Source organism: Gastrolobium bilobum, unplaced genomic scaffold (genome assembly GCF_033153095.1).
Source record: "Gastrolobium bilobum isolate Gb01-03AN ecotype WA unplaced genomic scaffold, APGP_CSIRO_Gbil_v1 utg12914, whole genome shotgun sequence".
NCBI lineage: Eukaryota > Viridiplantae > Streptophyta > Magnoliopsida > Fabales > Fabaceae > Gastrolobium > Gastrolobium bilobum.
The window spans coordinates 82,016-100,425 of record NW_026897469.1 but is presented as its reverse complement, the minus strand read 5'-3'; the positions used below and the strand labels follow the sequence as shown (position 1 = coordinate 100,425).

At 33.2% G+C, this 18,410-nt stretch overlaps 2 protein-coding genes across 6 annotated transcripts in view; both read right to left on the bottom strand.

Moving 5' to 3' along the window:
- The window catches only part of LOC133307129 (DExH-box ATP-dependent RNA helicase DExH7, chloroplastic), a 93,918-nt gene extending 85,896 nt beyond the window's left edge, over positions 1-8,022 (bottom strand). For 2 of the 5 annotated variants that reach the window (XM_061507554.1, XM_061507555.1), the window contains exons 1-7: positions 7,755-8,022; positions 6,566-6,671; positions 6,250-6,440; positions 5,240-5,296; positions 5,110-5,160; positions 4,497-4,647; positions 4,002-4,420 (exon numbers count right to left, since the gene is read on the bottom strand). In XM_061507554.1, coding sequence (XP_061363538.1) covers positions 4,002-4,420; positions 4,497-4,647; positions 5,110-5,160; positions 5,240-5,296; positions 6,250-6,440; positions 6,566-6,671; positions 7,755-8,009 — 1,230 coding nt within the window. In that variant the 5' untranslated portion in view covers positions 8,010-8,022. The remainder of the gene's footprint in view (positions 1-4,001; positions 4,421-4,496; positions 4,648-5,109; positions 5,161-5,239; positions 5,297-6,249; positions 6,441-6,565; positions 6,672-7,754) is intronic. The other 3 variants (XM_061507557.1, XM_061507558.1, XM_061507556.1) reach the window with 2 other exon arrangements.
- A 5,194-nt stretch (positions 8,023-13,216) lies between these two features.
- On the bottom strand, positions 13,217-18,074 carry LOC133307130 (uncharacterized). Its single transcript, XM_061507559.1, has 2 exons — positions 17,935-18,074; positions 13,217-13,590 (listed from the first exon to the last, which is right to left on the bottom strand). The coding sequence occupies exons 1-2, from the start codon at positions 18,018-18,020 to the stop codon at positions 13,485-13,487; spliced, it is 192 nt and encodes a 63-aa protein (XP_061363543.1). The 5' UTR covers positions 18,021-18,074; the 3' UTR covers positions 13,217-13,484.
- Positions 18,075-18,410: the final 336 nt, after the last annotated feature.

The following is an 18,410-nucleotide window of genomic DNA, read 5'->3' as shown; positions in this document are numbered from 1 at the left end:
CTTTCGAGTACATGGAAGGTTTAGAGGTGGTTGTTAAGGCTGAGGGCATGAAAATGCAAGATCTTCTTCCTCCCTGCAATGCCAATTTTGTCGCAAGTTTGGGCATCAAGTAAGTACATGTTGGTACAGGTTTAATGAACACTCCATCCTTCCATCTTCTCCTCTGCAAGAACCAATACAAACACAACCACCACAACCACCTATCTTTGCTCTTCCAGTTAAAAACATACATGGACGACATCTAAAGTATTAAAGGTCAAGTTCTCAAGGCTTCCAGTCACAAAAAGTCTTCAAGCCTTAGTAGCAGCTGCTCAACCATCTTTATCTTAATCTTCCCTTCCTGCACTAGAATGGTTCCCAGATTCTAGCGCGGCACACTATGTGACACCTAATCCAACCAATCTTCGACAAAGCATGGAACTTTTTGGAGCTGACCAAGTGCTGATTGGTAAAGGACAAGGTTTGTCTATCTTTGTAATAGGTTCCAATTGTTTCCATTCACCTCTTGAACCCCACACTCCTTTATTTCTAAACAATTTTCTTCTTGTCCCATCAATTACACAGAATCTAATGAGTGTTAGCCAATTTGCTAGGGATTATGAATTCCATCCATACTCGTGTTAAATCATAGGTCACTCATAAAGTCTTGTCGAAAGGATCTTTGGGCAGTGATGGCCTCTACCGGTTTCATGCTCTCCATTTGCATCAAGGGTCTTCTTCAACCACTAAGATGTCCCCCATCCTCTTTTTCTGCTCATAATATTGTAGCTTTACGTTTTATGATATCAAATAATTTTTCCAATTCCAACAATGTCTCTTGTAATACTCTTTCAAATTCTATAGACAAAACAAACGATGTACTCCCTACAACATATTCACTTTGGCACTATAGAATTGGCCATCCACATCATGAGGCCCTTAGAAATGTACTCAACTCTTGTAATATCAATTTTGTTACTAAAATTGCTCTTGACTTTTGTGTTGCTTCAACATCTTCCACTATTGTTTACAGTGCACCTTTTGATCTTGTATTCAATAATCGTTAGGGACTTGCTCCTGTTAATTCTACACTTTGCTTTACTTATTATGTCACCTTTGTTGATGCTTATTCATGCTTTACATGGATGTATCTTTTAAAATCCAAGTCTAAGACCTTAACCATATTCAAATAGTTATGTAGTATGGATCTTATCCAATTTAAATGTAATAGTAAGGCCTTGCAAACAAATAGGGGAGGTGAGTATTACTGCTTTACTCAATTACAAAAAGACTTAGATATCATTCATAGAATTATTTGCCCCCACACCCATCATCTAAATAGTTTAGTGCAGAGAAAACATAGACAAGCTATTGATATGGGCTTAACTCTCTTAGCACATGCCTCATTACCCTTAAAATTTTGGAATCATGCCAACCTATCATCTATGTACCTTACAAACCATCTACCCACCGCTGCTCTCAATTTTGAAGTTCCTTACACTAAACTATATAATTGAACCCCTTGATACAAACTCTTGAGGCTATTTGGTTGTGATTGTTATCCTTTCTTAAGACCATTTAACACTCACAAACTTGATTTTCACTCAAGGGAATGTCTTTTTTTAGGATACTCACTTGATCATAAAGGATATAAATGCTTCAATCCTGAGGGAAATCTTTACATTTCCAAAGATATTTTTTTTAATGAGCTTCGTTTCCTTTATTCTCTGCTTTTTAATTCCGAACCTTCACCTTCTTCTTCTCCTGCTACTTTTGTTATACCTCTTGTTCCTTCTTTATCTACTTCCTTGCCTACGTCTCTTTGTTCATCAAATTCCCAATCCACCCCTAATAATAGTTCTCACAATCCTCCTACCACTCAGACTTCAAGTCAGTCCCAAGTTCCTTCTCAAGCTTTTCTCCTACTCCTCATAACAACCCTACGCTTAATAGTAACTCCCCAAATGTCTCAAACTATTCCCCTTCTCCCAGTCCTCCTCATTCTAAGTCATTTAAATCCTCTTCATCCTCACACCTTTCCTCAAGTACAGAATATCAACCCTCATCCCCCTATAGCCCTCCTTATCCAACTCATACCACTATCACTAGGTCCAAAACAGCTTAACAACCCTCTATTTTCTTAGCCTAATTGGAAGCTACTTCAGTCAAACAGGCTCTTGGTGTCCCTCAATGGCAGCAAACTATACAGTTCTTCTGTCTAACAACACATGGTCTTTACCTCCTGATCGAAAAGCAATTGGCTATAAAAGGGTCTTTAAAATCAAAGAATAACCAGATGGTTCCATAAATAAATATAAGGCTACATTAGTAGTCAAAGGTTTTCATCAACAAGCAGGCTTTGACTTCACTGAAACTTTCTCACCTCTCGGTAAGCCTATAACAATTCGAGTTCTTCTCACTTTGGCTCTAACCTATGGCTGGACATTACAACAATTAGATGTTAATAATGCTTTCCTCAAAGGAAAGATAAAGGAGGAGGTTTACTTGCAACAAGCACCAGGTTTTGAGTCATCCAATAAATCTTTAGTTTGCAAGCTTCACAAAGCTCTCTATGTACTCAAGCAAGCACCAAGGGCTTGGCTTGAGAAACTTGGCAACTCCCTTATCACTTTGGGGTTCACACCCAGCAAGTGTGATCCCTCTCTTTTCATTCATAAAACTGCCACCTCTTGTACTTTTGTTTTGTTTTATGTTGATGATATTATAGTTACAGGAAATAACTCCTCTTTGATTAAGCAATTGATACATCAACTCCATTCTCAATTTGCTCTTAAACAATTAGGGAATCTTGATTATTTTCTTGGACTTGAAGTGAGGCATCTTCCCTCTGGTTCTCTGTTTCTCTCTCAGTCAAAGTATATTTGGGACCTTCTCTCAAGAGCAAACAAGCTATAAACCAAAGGTATTTCCGCTCCTATGCCTACTAGATGTAGGCTGTCCAAACTTGGAGCAAATTACTATTCTGATCCTACATATTACAGGTCTATTGCTGGGGCTCTTCAATATGCTACATTAACTAGACCTGAGATCAGTTACTCTGTGAACAAAGCTTGTCAATTTATGTAACAGCCCTTAAAGGAACATTGGAAGATTGTAAAGAGGAATCTTGAAGATCTAAAGGGAACCATATCCCATTATCTTTTGCTTTGGACAGCAAATAACTCAAGACCTCTAGCCTTAATAGCCTATTGTGACGCTGACTGAGCTAGTGACCTAGATGATAGAAGGTCAACATCAAGTGCTTGTATCTTTCTTGGTCCTAATCTCATATCATGGTGGTCAAAGAAGCACACTCTTGTTGCTCGTTCTGTCGTTCAAGCGCAGAATATCAAAGCCTTACTGCCAATGCCTCGAAACTTCTTTGGGTTCAGACCTTACTCCATGATTCTAAGCACTATTGCTTCGGCCCATAATCCTGTTTTACACAATAGGACAAAAAATGTGGAGCTTGATTTATTTTTTGTCTAGGAAAAAGTCCTTGATCAAACTCTACAAGTGTGTCATGTTCAAGCCCAAGATCAGATTGTTATACCTTCACAAAGGCGCTTTCAGCAACTCGGTTTGAAGATCTTTGAAACAAACTGTTTTGGATCACTTGCAGATAAACCAAAGACCGAGAGTTTGCGGGGGTGTAATAGTTGTGACATACATTCGTATTTTCTGGTTTGATGTATTTGTCCTATCGCTGTTATTAGTTAGTTACTGTAGTGGTTTGAATGCTGAGTCAGCACTTGTGTTAGCTTTCTTAGGAAGCTGTTTGTCTGAGGTCTATAAATATATAGGCTCTTTCTGTCAGTATGTGACTTTTCATCTTTTAAGAAATAACATAGAAATGTACTGCAACTTTCTATCTCTCTCTCTTCTACTTTCTCGTACTCTCCCACTTTGTCTCTGACAATATGTTTCTTCTCTTCTAACTCTAACGTAGCAAAAATATATAACGGAAATTACGTTTAACATCATTCATCAAGATAGTCATAAAATGTAGCCTACAAACTTACCTTCTTCCAAATGCCATCTAACTTATCCAAATTCTTCTTCTCTGATAGTCTTTTAATTTTTTCTTGTTTCTGTATTTTCAAAACATCAAGAGGTAATATTTCACTAGATAGCACATCATCCATGAAGAAACCACCAAGCTCAATGTCTACAGCCTCTCCTTGAGCAGAATCTTTTTCAACACATACAACTGGTGAGCTGGAGTTAGCAAGATTTTCCTCCATGCTGTGGTGCTCCACATCACTTCCATCAAATGGGGTCCCATCAGAAGGTGAAACAATGACTGAATAACCTTCTGCATCACATGGAGCTTTTTCTTCAAAGCAATCAAAAGGCTCATGACCCGTGGATGCTTTCTCAGATGCAAACTTAGAACCAATTTCATGCTCATGTTGTAAGGCCAAATTGTCATCTGATAATCCTGCTCAATGTATTGTAAGATCACACGAGAAAATTAAATGTAACAAAAAATAGTAGAAAATGATATTCAAATTAACCTAGAGCAGACAACTCTTGCTTTAGTTTCCGGATTATATGGCCTGCCTGCTCCTGACATTTCTTGTCCCCTTTTTGCTTGGCTTTTGTAGCTTCCAACCTTGCAGCAAGATACTCGTTGGCTATAACATCATAAGACCTAGGTTCACAGGGCTATAAAGATGGAAAAGGGAAGATAAACCCATCAGAGTTAAACAATGGTGTATTATCACTACACAATTAATAGAGACCAAGCAAAATGAAGACATTAAACTTTCCAACAAACCGTTCCTTCCCTCTTAAAAATGGAGACCAGTAAGATTATTATTATATACAAGTAATCTCTGAGCTAATCACACTGTCAAGAAAAGTTTGCTATGGAAGAAAACAACTTCATCAGTCAGGCCACTCAAACTCAGAAGTTGCATCAATTCAACATTATTAACAAATGGCTAATAGGAATAGCCACAGAAATTCACAATTGCTTACCGTAGTAATTATAAACCACAGTTCTGCAATAACGAAAGTAATAACAAAGACAACTACATGACTGATAAGAAATCAAAACAAAAAGTGACTTATATCCAAACATGATAAAAACCCAACAGAAAAAGGAAACAAGAACAAAATGAGTACCTTGCAAACAGAAATGTAAAACAACACGCCTAAACTTGAATTTATAATAACCTAACCAGAATAATACTATAATAGTTAAGGTTGAATGAACAGCCAAATATTTATTAATCTTCAAGAAAAAGAGAAATACCTCCTTTGTGGAATTACTTCCATCAAAAATGTCATCTTCCCAAGTCTTAGAATCATCCTGCAAATACCACACCCATCAACGTTGGTAAATTTTCAAAACGAAAGAATACAGCCAGTTTCTTCTAAAATGCCCATTGTTAAGTGAAAGATCAAAGATGATGCAATCAAGTTCTTGAAAATGGAAAAAGGAAAACAATAAATGATTAAACAATACTTGTTCTCACAGTCTTCTGGAATGTGAAATCATGTTTATAATACAGTTCAAGTAAATAACATGAAACAATGTTCAATCACAGGTCAATTCGAATAGAGATGTAGGCATATGTTAGACATGCCTTTTACTCTAAATGCACTTTTTCGTCAACTTCTATCTTTATCTCTCCTTCACTTTCCTAACATGATATTAGAACCTAACCTTAACCCTGTGCTGGATTGTTCACCAAACTCTGACCCTAATCCTAGCTTTTTCTGGGCACATCAATCCCTTTGATGGCACCAGCTAATATCAACAAGACCCCTGCTGCTGTTATTACTCCAAAACAAGGGCTCCAGTTGTGGTTGAAAACTGTTTTTAATCAAGAAATGGTCAATCTCTGCTGAATTAAGGACCACCAGTTTCTAGCACATAAAATGCCAACCAAGTGGTCACAGGCCAGTTCAGGCCCAGCAAAACCCTTTCATGGCACATTTTTCCCAGTCTGACCTGAAACCCACAATAGATTGACAGAACAAGTAATGTTCTTCTTCGCTTCCAGGTAATGCTTGTCAGTGAGAGTGCTCGTTTGTGATGAGAAAATTTAAATTTAATTACTTCCTCAAGTTTACATACGAGGCTCTCCCTTCACACCAAAAGACAATACCTGATAGAAGCAAATGCAAAATGAAGAGGATACCAACCATCTGTATACAGTTATCATAGAATACTATCTGATGGTTAATCTTATTTCCAATCGTACAAGCAACCTAATGCTTTCAGGTTCTCATATGCAGTGAGGTTTGAGCTTAAATTACCTCTTCCTGTTGCTCCACATATTGCCTGATCCAATCTGCTTGAGATGGTTGGTGAGAATCTAAAGTATCGTCATTCCACTGTCTCTTGATTAAAACTGGAGATTTTGGAGCTTCATCCCTACTTGTAATAGATGGATCCACTGAAGGAGTTGAATTGTCCCGTTGATTTGATATAACACCAACAGAACCCACTAACAAAGCAATATATATATATATATATATATACATATATAAATTAATTTCCGAAATACCGAACAGTTTATGAACTTAAAGCTAACCAAACATTATTATATAATCAAGGGTAATACAAAAATACCTTCACTATAATGAAAAGAAGTCCCACTAGAAAACTTCAGTGGAAGTTCATTCCCGGGCAAATTCAAGCATAACCAATCAAGAGCAGATTCAAATGTAGCACCTTCCTACAAATTACAATGAAATAGAGAACAAATTTAAAATATCCACAAAAATTTAAATGGCATAATGTAACCAGGCATTTAAGGAGAGGAGCAACTGGAAGACAAAGGTGTTCACAGATTGGATTAGAGCGGCATTGAGGAAAAAAGTCAACCGATCCAATCTAATCAGTTTTCATTATAATACCATATTATCAATTTGGTTAAAAATGTAAACCTATAAATCAGATTGAATTGGATCAGTTTTCTGGTTTTTTGTTATTAATTTTTTTATAAAAATCTATTTTCATTAAAATACATCAAATACAATTCTAAACTAATTCATCAAAATATACTAAAAATATGTTCAAACAAATTCATCAAAATAAAAATTTAAATTAATTATCAATCAATGGTATATGTCCAAATTAAAAAGAGTGGAATAATTTTAGCTTAAAATATAATAAGAACATTTCCAAATAAATAACTCAACCTTAACATCACTTTTATACCAAACTAGATGGATTTTACCTGCGATAAATTTATACAAAATCAAAAAGAGATTGAGAGACAAGAAATAATAAATAAGAAAATAATACGTATTAAACGACGTTTGGGCTCAAGAAAATTGTACAAAATGTTTTGGAAATTTTGTTTCATTCATGCGACATGAACTTTGTCAATACGCTTTAAATTGTTTTTTCAAACCTTAAAAGGAGTAATAAATAATTTTAGATAAAAACATAAAAAATATGAATTTATTAACCAATATATTATGTTTAAAGAGGGAGGATATTGTAATAATCAATTAGTATTACTACCAATCAATCCATTATGTTGATAACGGTTATATTTATTTTCATCTTTGTATGGTCATGATTCTCTATATTTAATATGAAAGCATTAATATAGAAAATAAATATAATTGTTGATCAATATAACCAATCTAACGATCAAAAGTAATATTAGTAATAACAGTTGTTCCCCATCTTAACAATATATGCATAAAATTTCAATTAGTTTTCATAAATAAATCAAAAAATGGAACTAATCTAATAATTTTTGGGGGTTTTGATTGGGTTAAATATCCATTTGGATGGGGTAGGGTACCTTGAGAGCGGAGAGAGCAAGCTCAATGTGATCATTAGCGAAACCTTCGCAAGAGAGCTTCTCGTAAACAGTTTTCAGCTTCTTTGCTTTCTGAGCCTTGGTTAGGGTATCATCCGTCGCAGGAGTGGGCCGGGCCGAGTTGAGCAAGAGCCGGCGGAGGCGGTTCTCATTTTCGGCCGAAATATGCAACCTCGGAGCAGACGAGGGTGAAGGTTGGGGCTTTGCGTTCTGCTTCTTATTCTTTTTCGGCGGCATCTTTCGCAGCTGTCTCCCGATCAAAGTGTAAGTATAAATAACTCTGTCATTCTTGATTTATAAGATATTTTATTGTTATTTAATTTTTTAAAATTTATTTTTAACAAGACTAATTTTTAGATGAAAATTCCTTAGTAACGGTCTACACAGGTAATGTTCGTTCCCAATGTATCCAAAAAAATTCCTTTTTGTACCATAAAAGACAAAAAAAAATCCTTCAATATTGATTCTAGTTCAGTTTTTTTAATGTTCTCTCCTCCTTTTTAAAATTAAAAATAAATTAAATGAGAATTAATTTAAAATAAATTTAACTATTCAAGTTAAAACTAGTTAAAACTAATTAAAAAATAATGTGATTTTATATATTAGTCTATCTTAAATTATTTTAATCTATTATTCAAAAAAAAAAAAATATTTTAATCTAGTTTGAAAATATATTAAAATATTCCACAATAGATGATCGAGATAGATTGAATATTTTTACAATTATTTTTTGAGTAAATACTTTTTTGGGTTCCTAACAAAAAACACGGTCTCCACTTTAGTCCCTTACAAAAAACAATTAGTCAGTTGGTCCCTAACAAATTCAAAGTGGACCCATTTTAGTCCTTTTGAGGGACTAATATGGGTCTTTTTTGAAATTGTGAGGGACCACGATTTCAACTAAATGGGTCCACTTTGAATTTGTTAGAGACCAACTGACTAATTTTTTTTTGTAAGGGACTAAAGTGGGACCGTATTTTTTGTTAGGGACCAAAAAGAGTATTTACTCTTATTTTTTTTATAAAATCTATTTTATGTAAATTGTAATTTATTAGGTGGAAATAGATGAAAACATTCCATCAAATAATTTTAAAAAAAAAAACTATTTTTCAATTTCTTGCTTAATGTGATTATAAGAAATTAACATGTTCTATGCTTTATTCTATTTTAATATGAATCAGTCTCTAAAAATTAATTTTTTTCCAACACCGTATATCATTTGTTACTACTTTTTTTATATATACTTCTAAAGAAGATTGAATCCATATTATCTACTATAAAACTTGACTAAGATGACATATTGTGGGTAAAATTTTGAAGTCATTAGTTAAGATGTTTTTTATCTTTTAAAGTCTAAATATAAAGACGTGGGAAAAAAATTGTATTATAAAGGAACCAAAAGAATTATTTTTTAAAATTAGTTTCAAAATGGAATCAATTTAAATTTTTGGATCTCAACTGATTCAGGAATTGAATCAAAACTCTCCGCGCAAACAAACAAGATTACAAAACATTTAGTTGGATTGCAAAAATGACGTAGGAACCTAAACCTTTTTTTTTTTTTTTTAAGCATTTGATACGAAAGATTTTGACATCTAAATTGGTATATCTGAGGAAGAAACAACTCATAATGTCTCAACAGCAACCTCAATTGTCTGAACCACTGGTAAGTCCTGAATCTTCTGTTTCTAATTCTAATATTATTGCCTCTTATGATTTACTTATTTCTTCTGATATCTCTGATGACTTACCCATTGCATCTGCTTCTGATGACTTACCTATTGTCCTAAGAAAAGGGATTATTCTCATTCCAATAAACCCTTTTTATTCTCATTCCAATTCTTTCTCCTTCTCCGTTCACAATTTTACATTCGCGACATTCCCAAAATATTGAAAATTTAATTTACGTTGTTGGAAATAAAATAATAATAATAACAAGAATGCAGAAGATTCAATTAAATTTTAAAACAAAAATATATATTCACTCTCCCATGTATTACATAATTTCACTCAATAAAAAGAAAAAAATTACGACCACGTGATTTCTTATACTTATATTAAATAGGAAAAAAGATGGCAAGAAAATGATTGCGTTCATAGATTCCTAATATAACATAGTCATATTCCCTTAAAACCAAATTAATAGGGGGAGAAATAGAAAAGATATTTTTTAATAAGATATTATGTTATTAAAAAATAAAAATCAAGCCCCAAGGCAAGCCAAACCTTTTAAAATAAATTTTTAGACTAATTTTTAAAGAAGTCTTTTAATAAACTCAAATCTATATTATTTTTAAAACGAATCATACTAAATATGATCAAAGACAGATCAGGGTGTAAGCTCCTAATATATCATCCTATCCATTTATATCCCTAATTAAGTCTCTTAAAATTGTATGTCATCCATCCAATGCTATCCATAAATGATGTCTCTCTCAGTGTTACAAAATCGGACCGGACCGGCCAATTCGAACCGAAAACCAATAAATCAGCATGTCACCGGTCCGGGTAACATATCAGATCGGACATGTTAATGAACTAGTGTGAATCGGGTTGAATTGACCGAGTTTCATTAAAATCGGTGACCAACCGGTTCAGAAAATTTAGCCGGCCATAAAAGTTACCCAAATTTCTACCATGTTTCCTCGCCTTTTCTTCAAGATCGTGACATTCACAGATATGGCTTTCTTCATGATAGTATTTTTTCTCGCTTCGAAGCTTTCTCTTCCTGTTTCATCTGTGCTTTTCTAAGTCATTATACACCATCCCCGAAGACAAGGAACAGAAAAATAATAAGAAAAATAATATATTAAAGTAATAGTAGCGAAAACGAGTATGAAAAGACCGTGAACTTCGTTTTAATTTAGGGGTGTGTTGGATTAAGATTTTAAAAGATTTTTTTGAGCTAAAAAATCTTATAGATTTTAAAAGACTATTTAGAATTGGAGAGACTTTAAAGACTTTTTTTACAATCAAGAATTCATAAGATTGGATTTTAAAGGATTTTAATAGAATTTATAAGATTTGAAAGGACAATATGGATTTATAAGATTTTAAAAAATATATGAATTTTAACAAACATTCAAAATTACAAGAGTCAATTAAAAAGAAAAAGGTTATACTTACAACCTATTTTTGTTTACAGCATTTTACAATCATATCTTAACCGTTAATTTCCGTCAACCAACGGTTATCATTCATTGCAAATTAAATATTAATTAATGAGTTTGATTTGCGAAAATAATAATCGTTGATTGACAAAAATAAACGGTTAAAATATGGTTGTAAAAGGTTGTAAACAAAAATATGTTGTAAGTATAATCTTCCCCATAAAAAAAATAACAAAGAAATGCAATGAAATTAATAAAAAAAAGTGAAATCGAATATAATTGTCTCAATCTGCAAAACATAATATAATTTTAACAAACATTCAAAATTACTAAATAACAACTTTTCACATATCTAATGGTTGAAAATTATTTTCTTCATTTGGTATCAAAGTTCATGATAATATTTCGTTTGGAATTTTTTGCAATTGATCTTGAAAACCTTGGAGTTTTTATTTTATGTGATGAGAGTTTTTTAATCATATATCATATGCATATTTTTATTGAATATTCAAAGAAAATATCGAATCTGAAATTTTGAGTTTAATTACATGAAAGTTTAAATTTTTTTCAAATTTTTTGGTTTAATTACATGAAAGCTTGTTTCTCAAAAAAATTTCAATCGATATATTGAAACCTTAAATTGCTTTGAGGCTTTTGAGAAACAAACTTTTAGTTACCTATTGACACAAGAAATTATTTGAAATCATTTCCTACAGTGAAAGAATTTCGTTTATGAATGTATTGTTACGAAATATAAGGTTCATATTATGAAAGTTTTAATCTTTCTTTAAATTGATATTGTTTCATTGATGTAAAACGAAAATTGGTTTGAGAGTTTTAGTTTCCGTGTTATTTTTTCACTGTTTTATGTTATTATTAATACAAAAATCACACGTTTTTTTGCCAAGAAAAATCCCGACCCATAGCTTGAAAAATCACTTTTTAAACTTCCAAATTTTCTCAAAAAAGGCTAAAAAATATGTTATTTTTGAGATAGATTATATTAAAATCTCGTTGATTTATTGTTTCTGAGTTGCTTTGTGATGATAATCGCTCAAAAATTTGCTTTTTTTCTTTTAGTTTTGACGAAGCTCCCATGACGGAACCCAATTTCGAGCAGTCAACTTGCCAAAGAAAGAAGAAAATACTGCAATAGAAGAATCTCAAGAAATCCAAGGGATTAGGGTGAGATTGTGAGAGAGGCATCCTATTTATATTTTTCACTAAAAAGTCTCATGAAATCCACACCAATAGAAAATCCATTAAAATTGTCGAATTTTTGAATACCACGATATTGTGATTTCATTGTTTAAAATTCTGATTGAATACCAACGGATTTGGAAGGATTCTAAAATAATTCTTTAAAATCCTAATCGAATACCAACAGATTTTTTTGTCCAAAAATAATTCATTAAAATCCTTTGAAATCTCAATCGAATACACCCCCCTTAGTCGGTCTATCTTTCATGTTTTTCAAAAAATATTTAATTAATTCATTAATAGAGAACATGTCTATTTTACATTAAAAATCGAAAAGGTTTTTCTTTAAAAGAAAAAGTTATTAATTTCTCGTCAACCAATAATGAAAAAGCAATCGATGAAGAATGTGCACAAAAAATTTATTAATTTCTGAATTTTATTTATATTTTCTTAATATATACCATTTTTCTTATTAAACAACTTTATTTTTATTAATTAATTTATTTATTATAATATGTTCATTTTATTAATATTTGTATTATTAATAAAGAAGATTTTCTATATTTTCTTGTAATTTATAAATAAAGAAGTAACATTTCACTTATCATTTTAAATGTACAATATTTTTCTTCTCATCTCCAACCTTTCATTAATTAATTTTTGTACTTGTGTTATTTATTTTTTAGACATCAATATTAGAATGTTTTTCTTCTCATTTCACAAAAAATGACAAAAATATGCATCAGTATATTCACTATATGTGTGATTTATTATTTTTCATATTAGAATATTTAGAATTATTATTATTTTTTACAAATATTTAAGTATATCTACAACTTTTTAATATAATTATATATTTACATAATTTACGAGATCATGCAGTTAACCCAATGACCCACTGATTGAACCAGTAACACAATACCTCAACTGAGTTAATGATCAGACTGAGTTTAATAACATTGGTCTCTCTCTTTCTCCCGTGTTGTTTTCCCTTTCTCCAACACAAATAGTGTATCCATAACGTATATGGCAAAAAAAAATGTGGGAAGAGAATTTTCTTCTGATGCACCAGGTATATTTAAGAGATTAAATTGCAGAATTTAAATAAAAATTATAAATATCAATTTTCACTCTTATTAATTATTATTGATTAATACTTACAATCAAAATTATAATACCCAAATTCTATAATATCATAATTCTATAATATCAATGTTTGTAGGAAAAGCACATCACTAATTCAAATTTGAAAGAAATTCAAGGAAAATTACCAGCTTTCATTTGGTTTTTCCCCCTCGCATCAACTACTCATCTCAGTTAATTGGGTGGGTCCGCAATCAGTAGACAAAATGAGCAAATGCAACCCGGTGGTCATCATTAATCTGAAAATATAACTCATCTCTCACTTGGGCTTTTGCTTCAAAAGTCCCGAAAGGGAAGCACAGTGAGTTGAATTATAATCGCGTTTCGCACAACAGGAGTCCAGCAACTCAATGACTTTAAGGCACCTGCACAGTATAAATGCAGTTATAAGAAACCTTCTAAAAACAACTCAGTATGTAAGAAATTACGTGCAATAGGATTAACGATTGTCAGAACTTGTTAAGCAATACTGCATCCGAACAAACACACTGCCCACTCTCAATACAAACCCTATTCAAGGTCGAGAGGACACAACTGCAATCAAAAGCATATTAGTGGACCCCAAGTCCCAAACTAAATTTAAAGCTAGGCAAAACAGTCAAGTATTTGGTTTGTTTTCAATTTTTTATTTTTATTCATTATGTTTGCGTTAATAATTATAAAAGACTCTTGTAAACCCTATAAAATGAAGGTGCCACTTGATACTGATTTTTTTGTTGAAAACACTTAAAATTGAGGAATTGTGTGTCAAGTATAACCACACAAGAATTATATTTAGAATAATAAAATATATGGATTTGAGCAAGCAATAGTCCAAGTCATAAGAGGAAGAAATGGAAGAACAACTCTGAGCACATGGGGAATCAAAAGAGTCAGAGAAAAGTGTGTCCAAGAGACCAATATCCCTGCAATGGTCGGCCAGATCCATGCTAATTGGTAACCCCCCTCAAGTTGAATAAGATCACCCCCTCTCCCAAGCATTCGTCGTATTCATATGACGGTGGAAATATGTTTTTTGGGAGAGGAAATATTCAGCCGACCCAAGTGGCAGAACGGCAGAACACAGGAGAAAGGATGGCCACCTCTTCCCTTTTTACTGCTATTCTCCCACCTCTGTACCACGAAACCCTATGTTGTGACCCACGTGTGATGGGGAAGGAGACCCTTAAGCCCAAAAGTTCAGGAGTCCTCCCGTAAGGTCTCCTACTACTACCCTCACCATAACATTAGCTTTTTTTCTATTTCCAAATCAGAAAAGAAAAAGGAAAATAACCAAAAAATGAGGACGACTACTACTACCCTCACCATAACATTAGCTTTTTTTTTATTTCCAAACCAGAAAAGAAAAAGAAAAATAACGAAAAAATAAAAAATAATAATAAGAGAGACACAAGAGAACTGTTTGTGAAACTAAGGGTGTGTATGACAATCTTCCAAGAATCAGTTTTTTTTTTCAATTTTTGTTTCCGGGAACAAAAATAGATAAAAACAGTGTTTGACAAAACCATTTTATTTTTTTGTTCCCAAGAATAAACCGGTTCAATTTCTGTGCTAGGGAACAGAAAAAAAAAATCAAAAAATTTATGCTTTTTTGGTTTTCGGGCACAAAATGAGAAACACTTGTTTTTCTCAATCACTCTCCACTACTACCATCATCATCACCACCACCACCACCATTCCGACACAACCACCGCCACCATCGTTGCCGCCATCATCGTACCACCACACTGTCGTCACCACCACGATGCCACCGTCACCATCACCACCACCTCCACGCCACCGTCACCACTACTACAAATTATAATTGAATATTACGATATAGACATTATATATCCCTAATGCTTGCATAATAGATTTACAACCATGATTTGGTTTAACTGTTTGTGTGTCCATCTGCAAGTGTTAACATTCCTTGGGGGAGTCATGTTAGAGAAGCAGATAGTAGTTGTCTGTTCTAATTTGGTATGTCTTGTACCTCAAATTAAGTTAGTGATTATCTTGTGGCATTGATTAAGCATTTTGTGTTCAGTGTTTGGGGGAGTTTTGTGTTCTAGTGTTCAACGTTTTAGGTTATACACTTGTTATTAATCACAATTAGGATTATCAGTTTCTCATTTGTATCTATTTTAATTGTATTATTCAGATGCCTTGTACATAGACGACTTCCACACATGAAAAAATCAATGTTTTATTTGCAGAAAATAAGTCAAAAGATTCACCATAATTAGCAAAATCAGCACATAGTGTGTGTCCCTGAAGTTCTGGGAACCATATTTAGAACACTGTTCAATCACTCAATAGGAATTGTTGTTCAATGACTAACTGCAAAGTGTTGCTCAGAACACATTATCAGGTAATTTTCTTGTCCTCTCTATCCCCCTCTTATTATGTGTGCAATTCTACACTTATTTTCTGAAGTCTGAATTCTGAACCCAAAATGCCTATTGTGATTATGAGTTTACTTAGGAATACTACGCATCCTATTAGGCAATATTTTCTCTCCTTGACTTAAGTGGAAAGAGTTCTGCTTGCTGGGAGTTGCCGCAATTTGGAAAAATTGTTACAAAGATGAATGTGGAAACAGACTTGCGTAATACCTATAATTTAGATTATTTATTGATATTCTTATGGGATTGGGGAAGAAGGAGGTGCACATCTCTGGGACCAAAATGAAAGTTTCCTGGCTGCATAAGCTCTCTATTCTTATCCATTAGTTGGAATCAATTAATCCTTAATCAATACTAGTCCCTGTTATATGACTGCCTTAGAATCAACATTAATTCTTAAACAAAATGAAAGTGTGGAAGTAAGGACAATTCAAAATCCACCCTAAGATGTTTTACTGGAGGCTACATTCATGCTATCAGTGTACTTAATTTTTGAGCAAAAAATATACTAAATTGATAAATGTGGTCAGGTCGTACAATCATCAAATTAAAATATATTTATCTACAAATCAGTATACAATAACAAGTCATCTAGTGGGCAGGAATCTGCATGTTGAGACTTTAGGAAACAGATTTTCTTACTTGTAGAATTTTTTAAATAACTCTTTTTTTTTAGGATAACTGATAGAGACCCACACAAGATTAAGGGTATCGTACAATGCATTACATGGGATATGGTTATCCTATCTAATGGTGAAAATCAGCAAGCAACCAATTGGCAAAGAATATTCTAGAATTGCCTCAACATAATTCAGTTAGGGGAATTGGACTTGGCGGGAGAGGAGAAGGATAAGTAGAGAGAGCATGGAAAGTGTTTAGCATCAGAAATCTTGGGCTTGGTATTGTAACTTGGGAGAGACCAGTAGCCTCTCTAATTGCTCTGGGATATCTTTTTATTTCAGGTCTTTAATTTTCCTTTTAGCTCTTAATTTTCTGCAACCTGTAATTTCTTGTTGAACCAATACTTGAAAATATCAATTTCTCTGTTGTTTCATATTTTCCCTTAATTCCTTGTTGGTTTGTACAATAACATGCTTCAATCACTTGATACATGGCTTAGCTTCTTCTGACATTAGTATTGCCCTATATATGGCTCACCTAATTGTCCTTTTAATATACATTAATAAAAATAACCTTAGTTTTGAGTTGGATGCAGGTTTTCTTTCCGTTGGAGTTGAGGTTACTATAGTATATCCTGTTTAATTGAAACCTCTACATTATTATTTACGGCATTATTGAGAATGGGTGCAAATATGCAATGCAATGCCTATTTTCCGGGATATTATTCAACAAGGGATCTCATCTCTGACTCCGAAGGCAGCATATGACCTCATCTAATGTTAATAACAAACTAAGGAATGAATGCAACCACATGGGTTCCGAGCCTGCATCATCACCTTGTAACTTCTGAAACAGACAATTCTCAAGCATGAAGTCAAATTTAGGGACCAAGTATGTTAACTTCACGATTCCTATTCTTAGATCAAATTCTCCCTATGTTTTCTGTCTAATTATTAGTTTTAGTCCAATCAAAATTATTTTGAAAACAAATCACTATTAATTCATTTTACTACCATTCTTAGTTCCTTGCTTATTGTAGTTTGTTATTTCAGACAATGTGGCTCTCTATTAATCTTGGATACTCTCCAAATGCTTAAGTATTTTTAAGTCTCTGAACTGTGCATTGCTCTTCAAATTCATGAGCTAAACAGAGGGAATTAATTGTCCCGGCTCAAAACTGGTTTTGATTTAGACCTGTTCAAAACCAGTTTGAACAGGTTCAAAAGGAGTTCAAAACTGATCCAAAACCTCAACTGATTTTGAACAGGTTATGAACTGGTCCAGACGGATTTTGAACAGGTTTTGAACCAAAAACCTCAGTTTTAAGCAGGTTTGGGAAAAGACAAAACCGTTACGGTCTGAACAGGAACATGCACATCCTTACTGTGAGAAAACTTAGAAGACGAAATTTCAGTAAGAACGAACCATCAGAACGGAAAGAAACATGAAACTCATGAAAGATGTGATAACGATTCATCAGTCAGGGATGGCATAAGGAATAGACATATGGGAATTCAATTCCTTAGTGCAAGCATATAAATGGTTTCCAAGTTCAAGAATCGAATAATAATTCAGGTGGAAACAATATTATGATCCCACGACCGAGTTCAAGTCAGGAAGAAAACACAATTAGATATGTCGAAAACCAAACAAAAGAGAACAAAATATCGCAGAACGTAAATAGGAGAAAAAGTTGCATACTTTTGTGGGAGAAAGTTGTTCTTGGAGAGGCAAGCTTGAATGTCACATGCCTCTTTCTTGCAGGGCTCCTTGCTTGGCTGCGGCATCTCTCACAAAGAGAGACAGCTATGGCTATTGGCCTATGCCCTTCGGCCTTTCTCATAAATACACGCATTCACGCTCCAACAAATAGTCTCTGCCTTTAATCATGTAGGGCTCGGGTTAGCTTTTTTGTTAATTCACATTCGGATCTGGGTCGGGTTATCAAGATAGTGTATAATTATATTTTTTAAAATATAAAAAAAATGAGAAAATTAGTTTGATTGTGTTTTTAGTTATTTTATAAGAAATTTTAAGAAAAAAACTATATTTAGAAAAAAATAAATTCAATAACATTATCTTCGAAAATAGTTTTATCATCCTTAAATGCCTCTCCTGCATCAGTTATTGTTGGCCACAATTTCTTCACAGCCATGATATTAAAACTTATAATTATT

Excerpts from the sequence above, each read along its gene's own strand:
- LOC133307130 (XM_061507559.1), bottom strand. The coding sequence starts at position 18,020 with ATGCCGCAGCCAAGCAAGGAGCCCTGCAAGAAAGAGGCATGTGACATT. Across the intron at positions 13,591-17,934 it reads AACAACTTTCTCCCACAAAA|GTGCCTTAAAGTCATTGAGT; the intron begins GTATGCAACTTT and ends TATACTGTGCAG.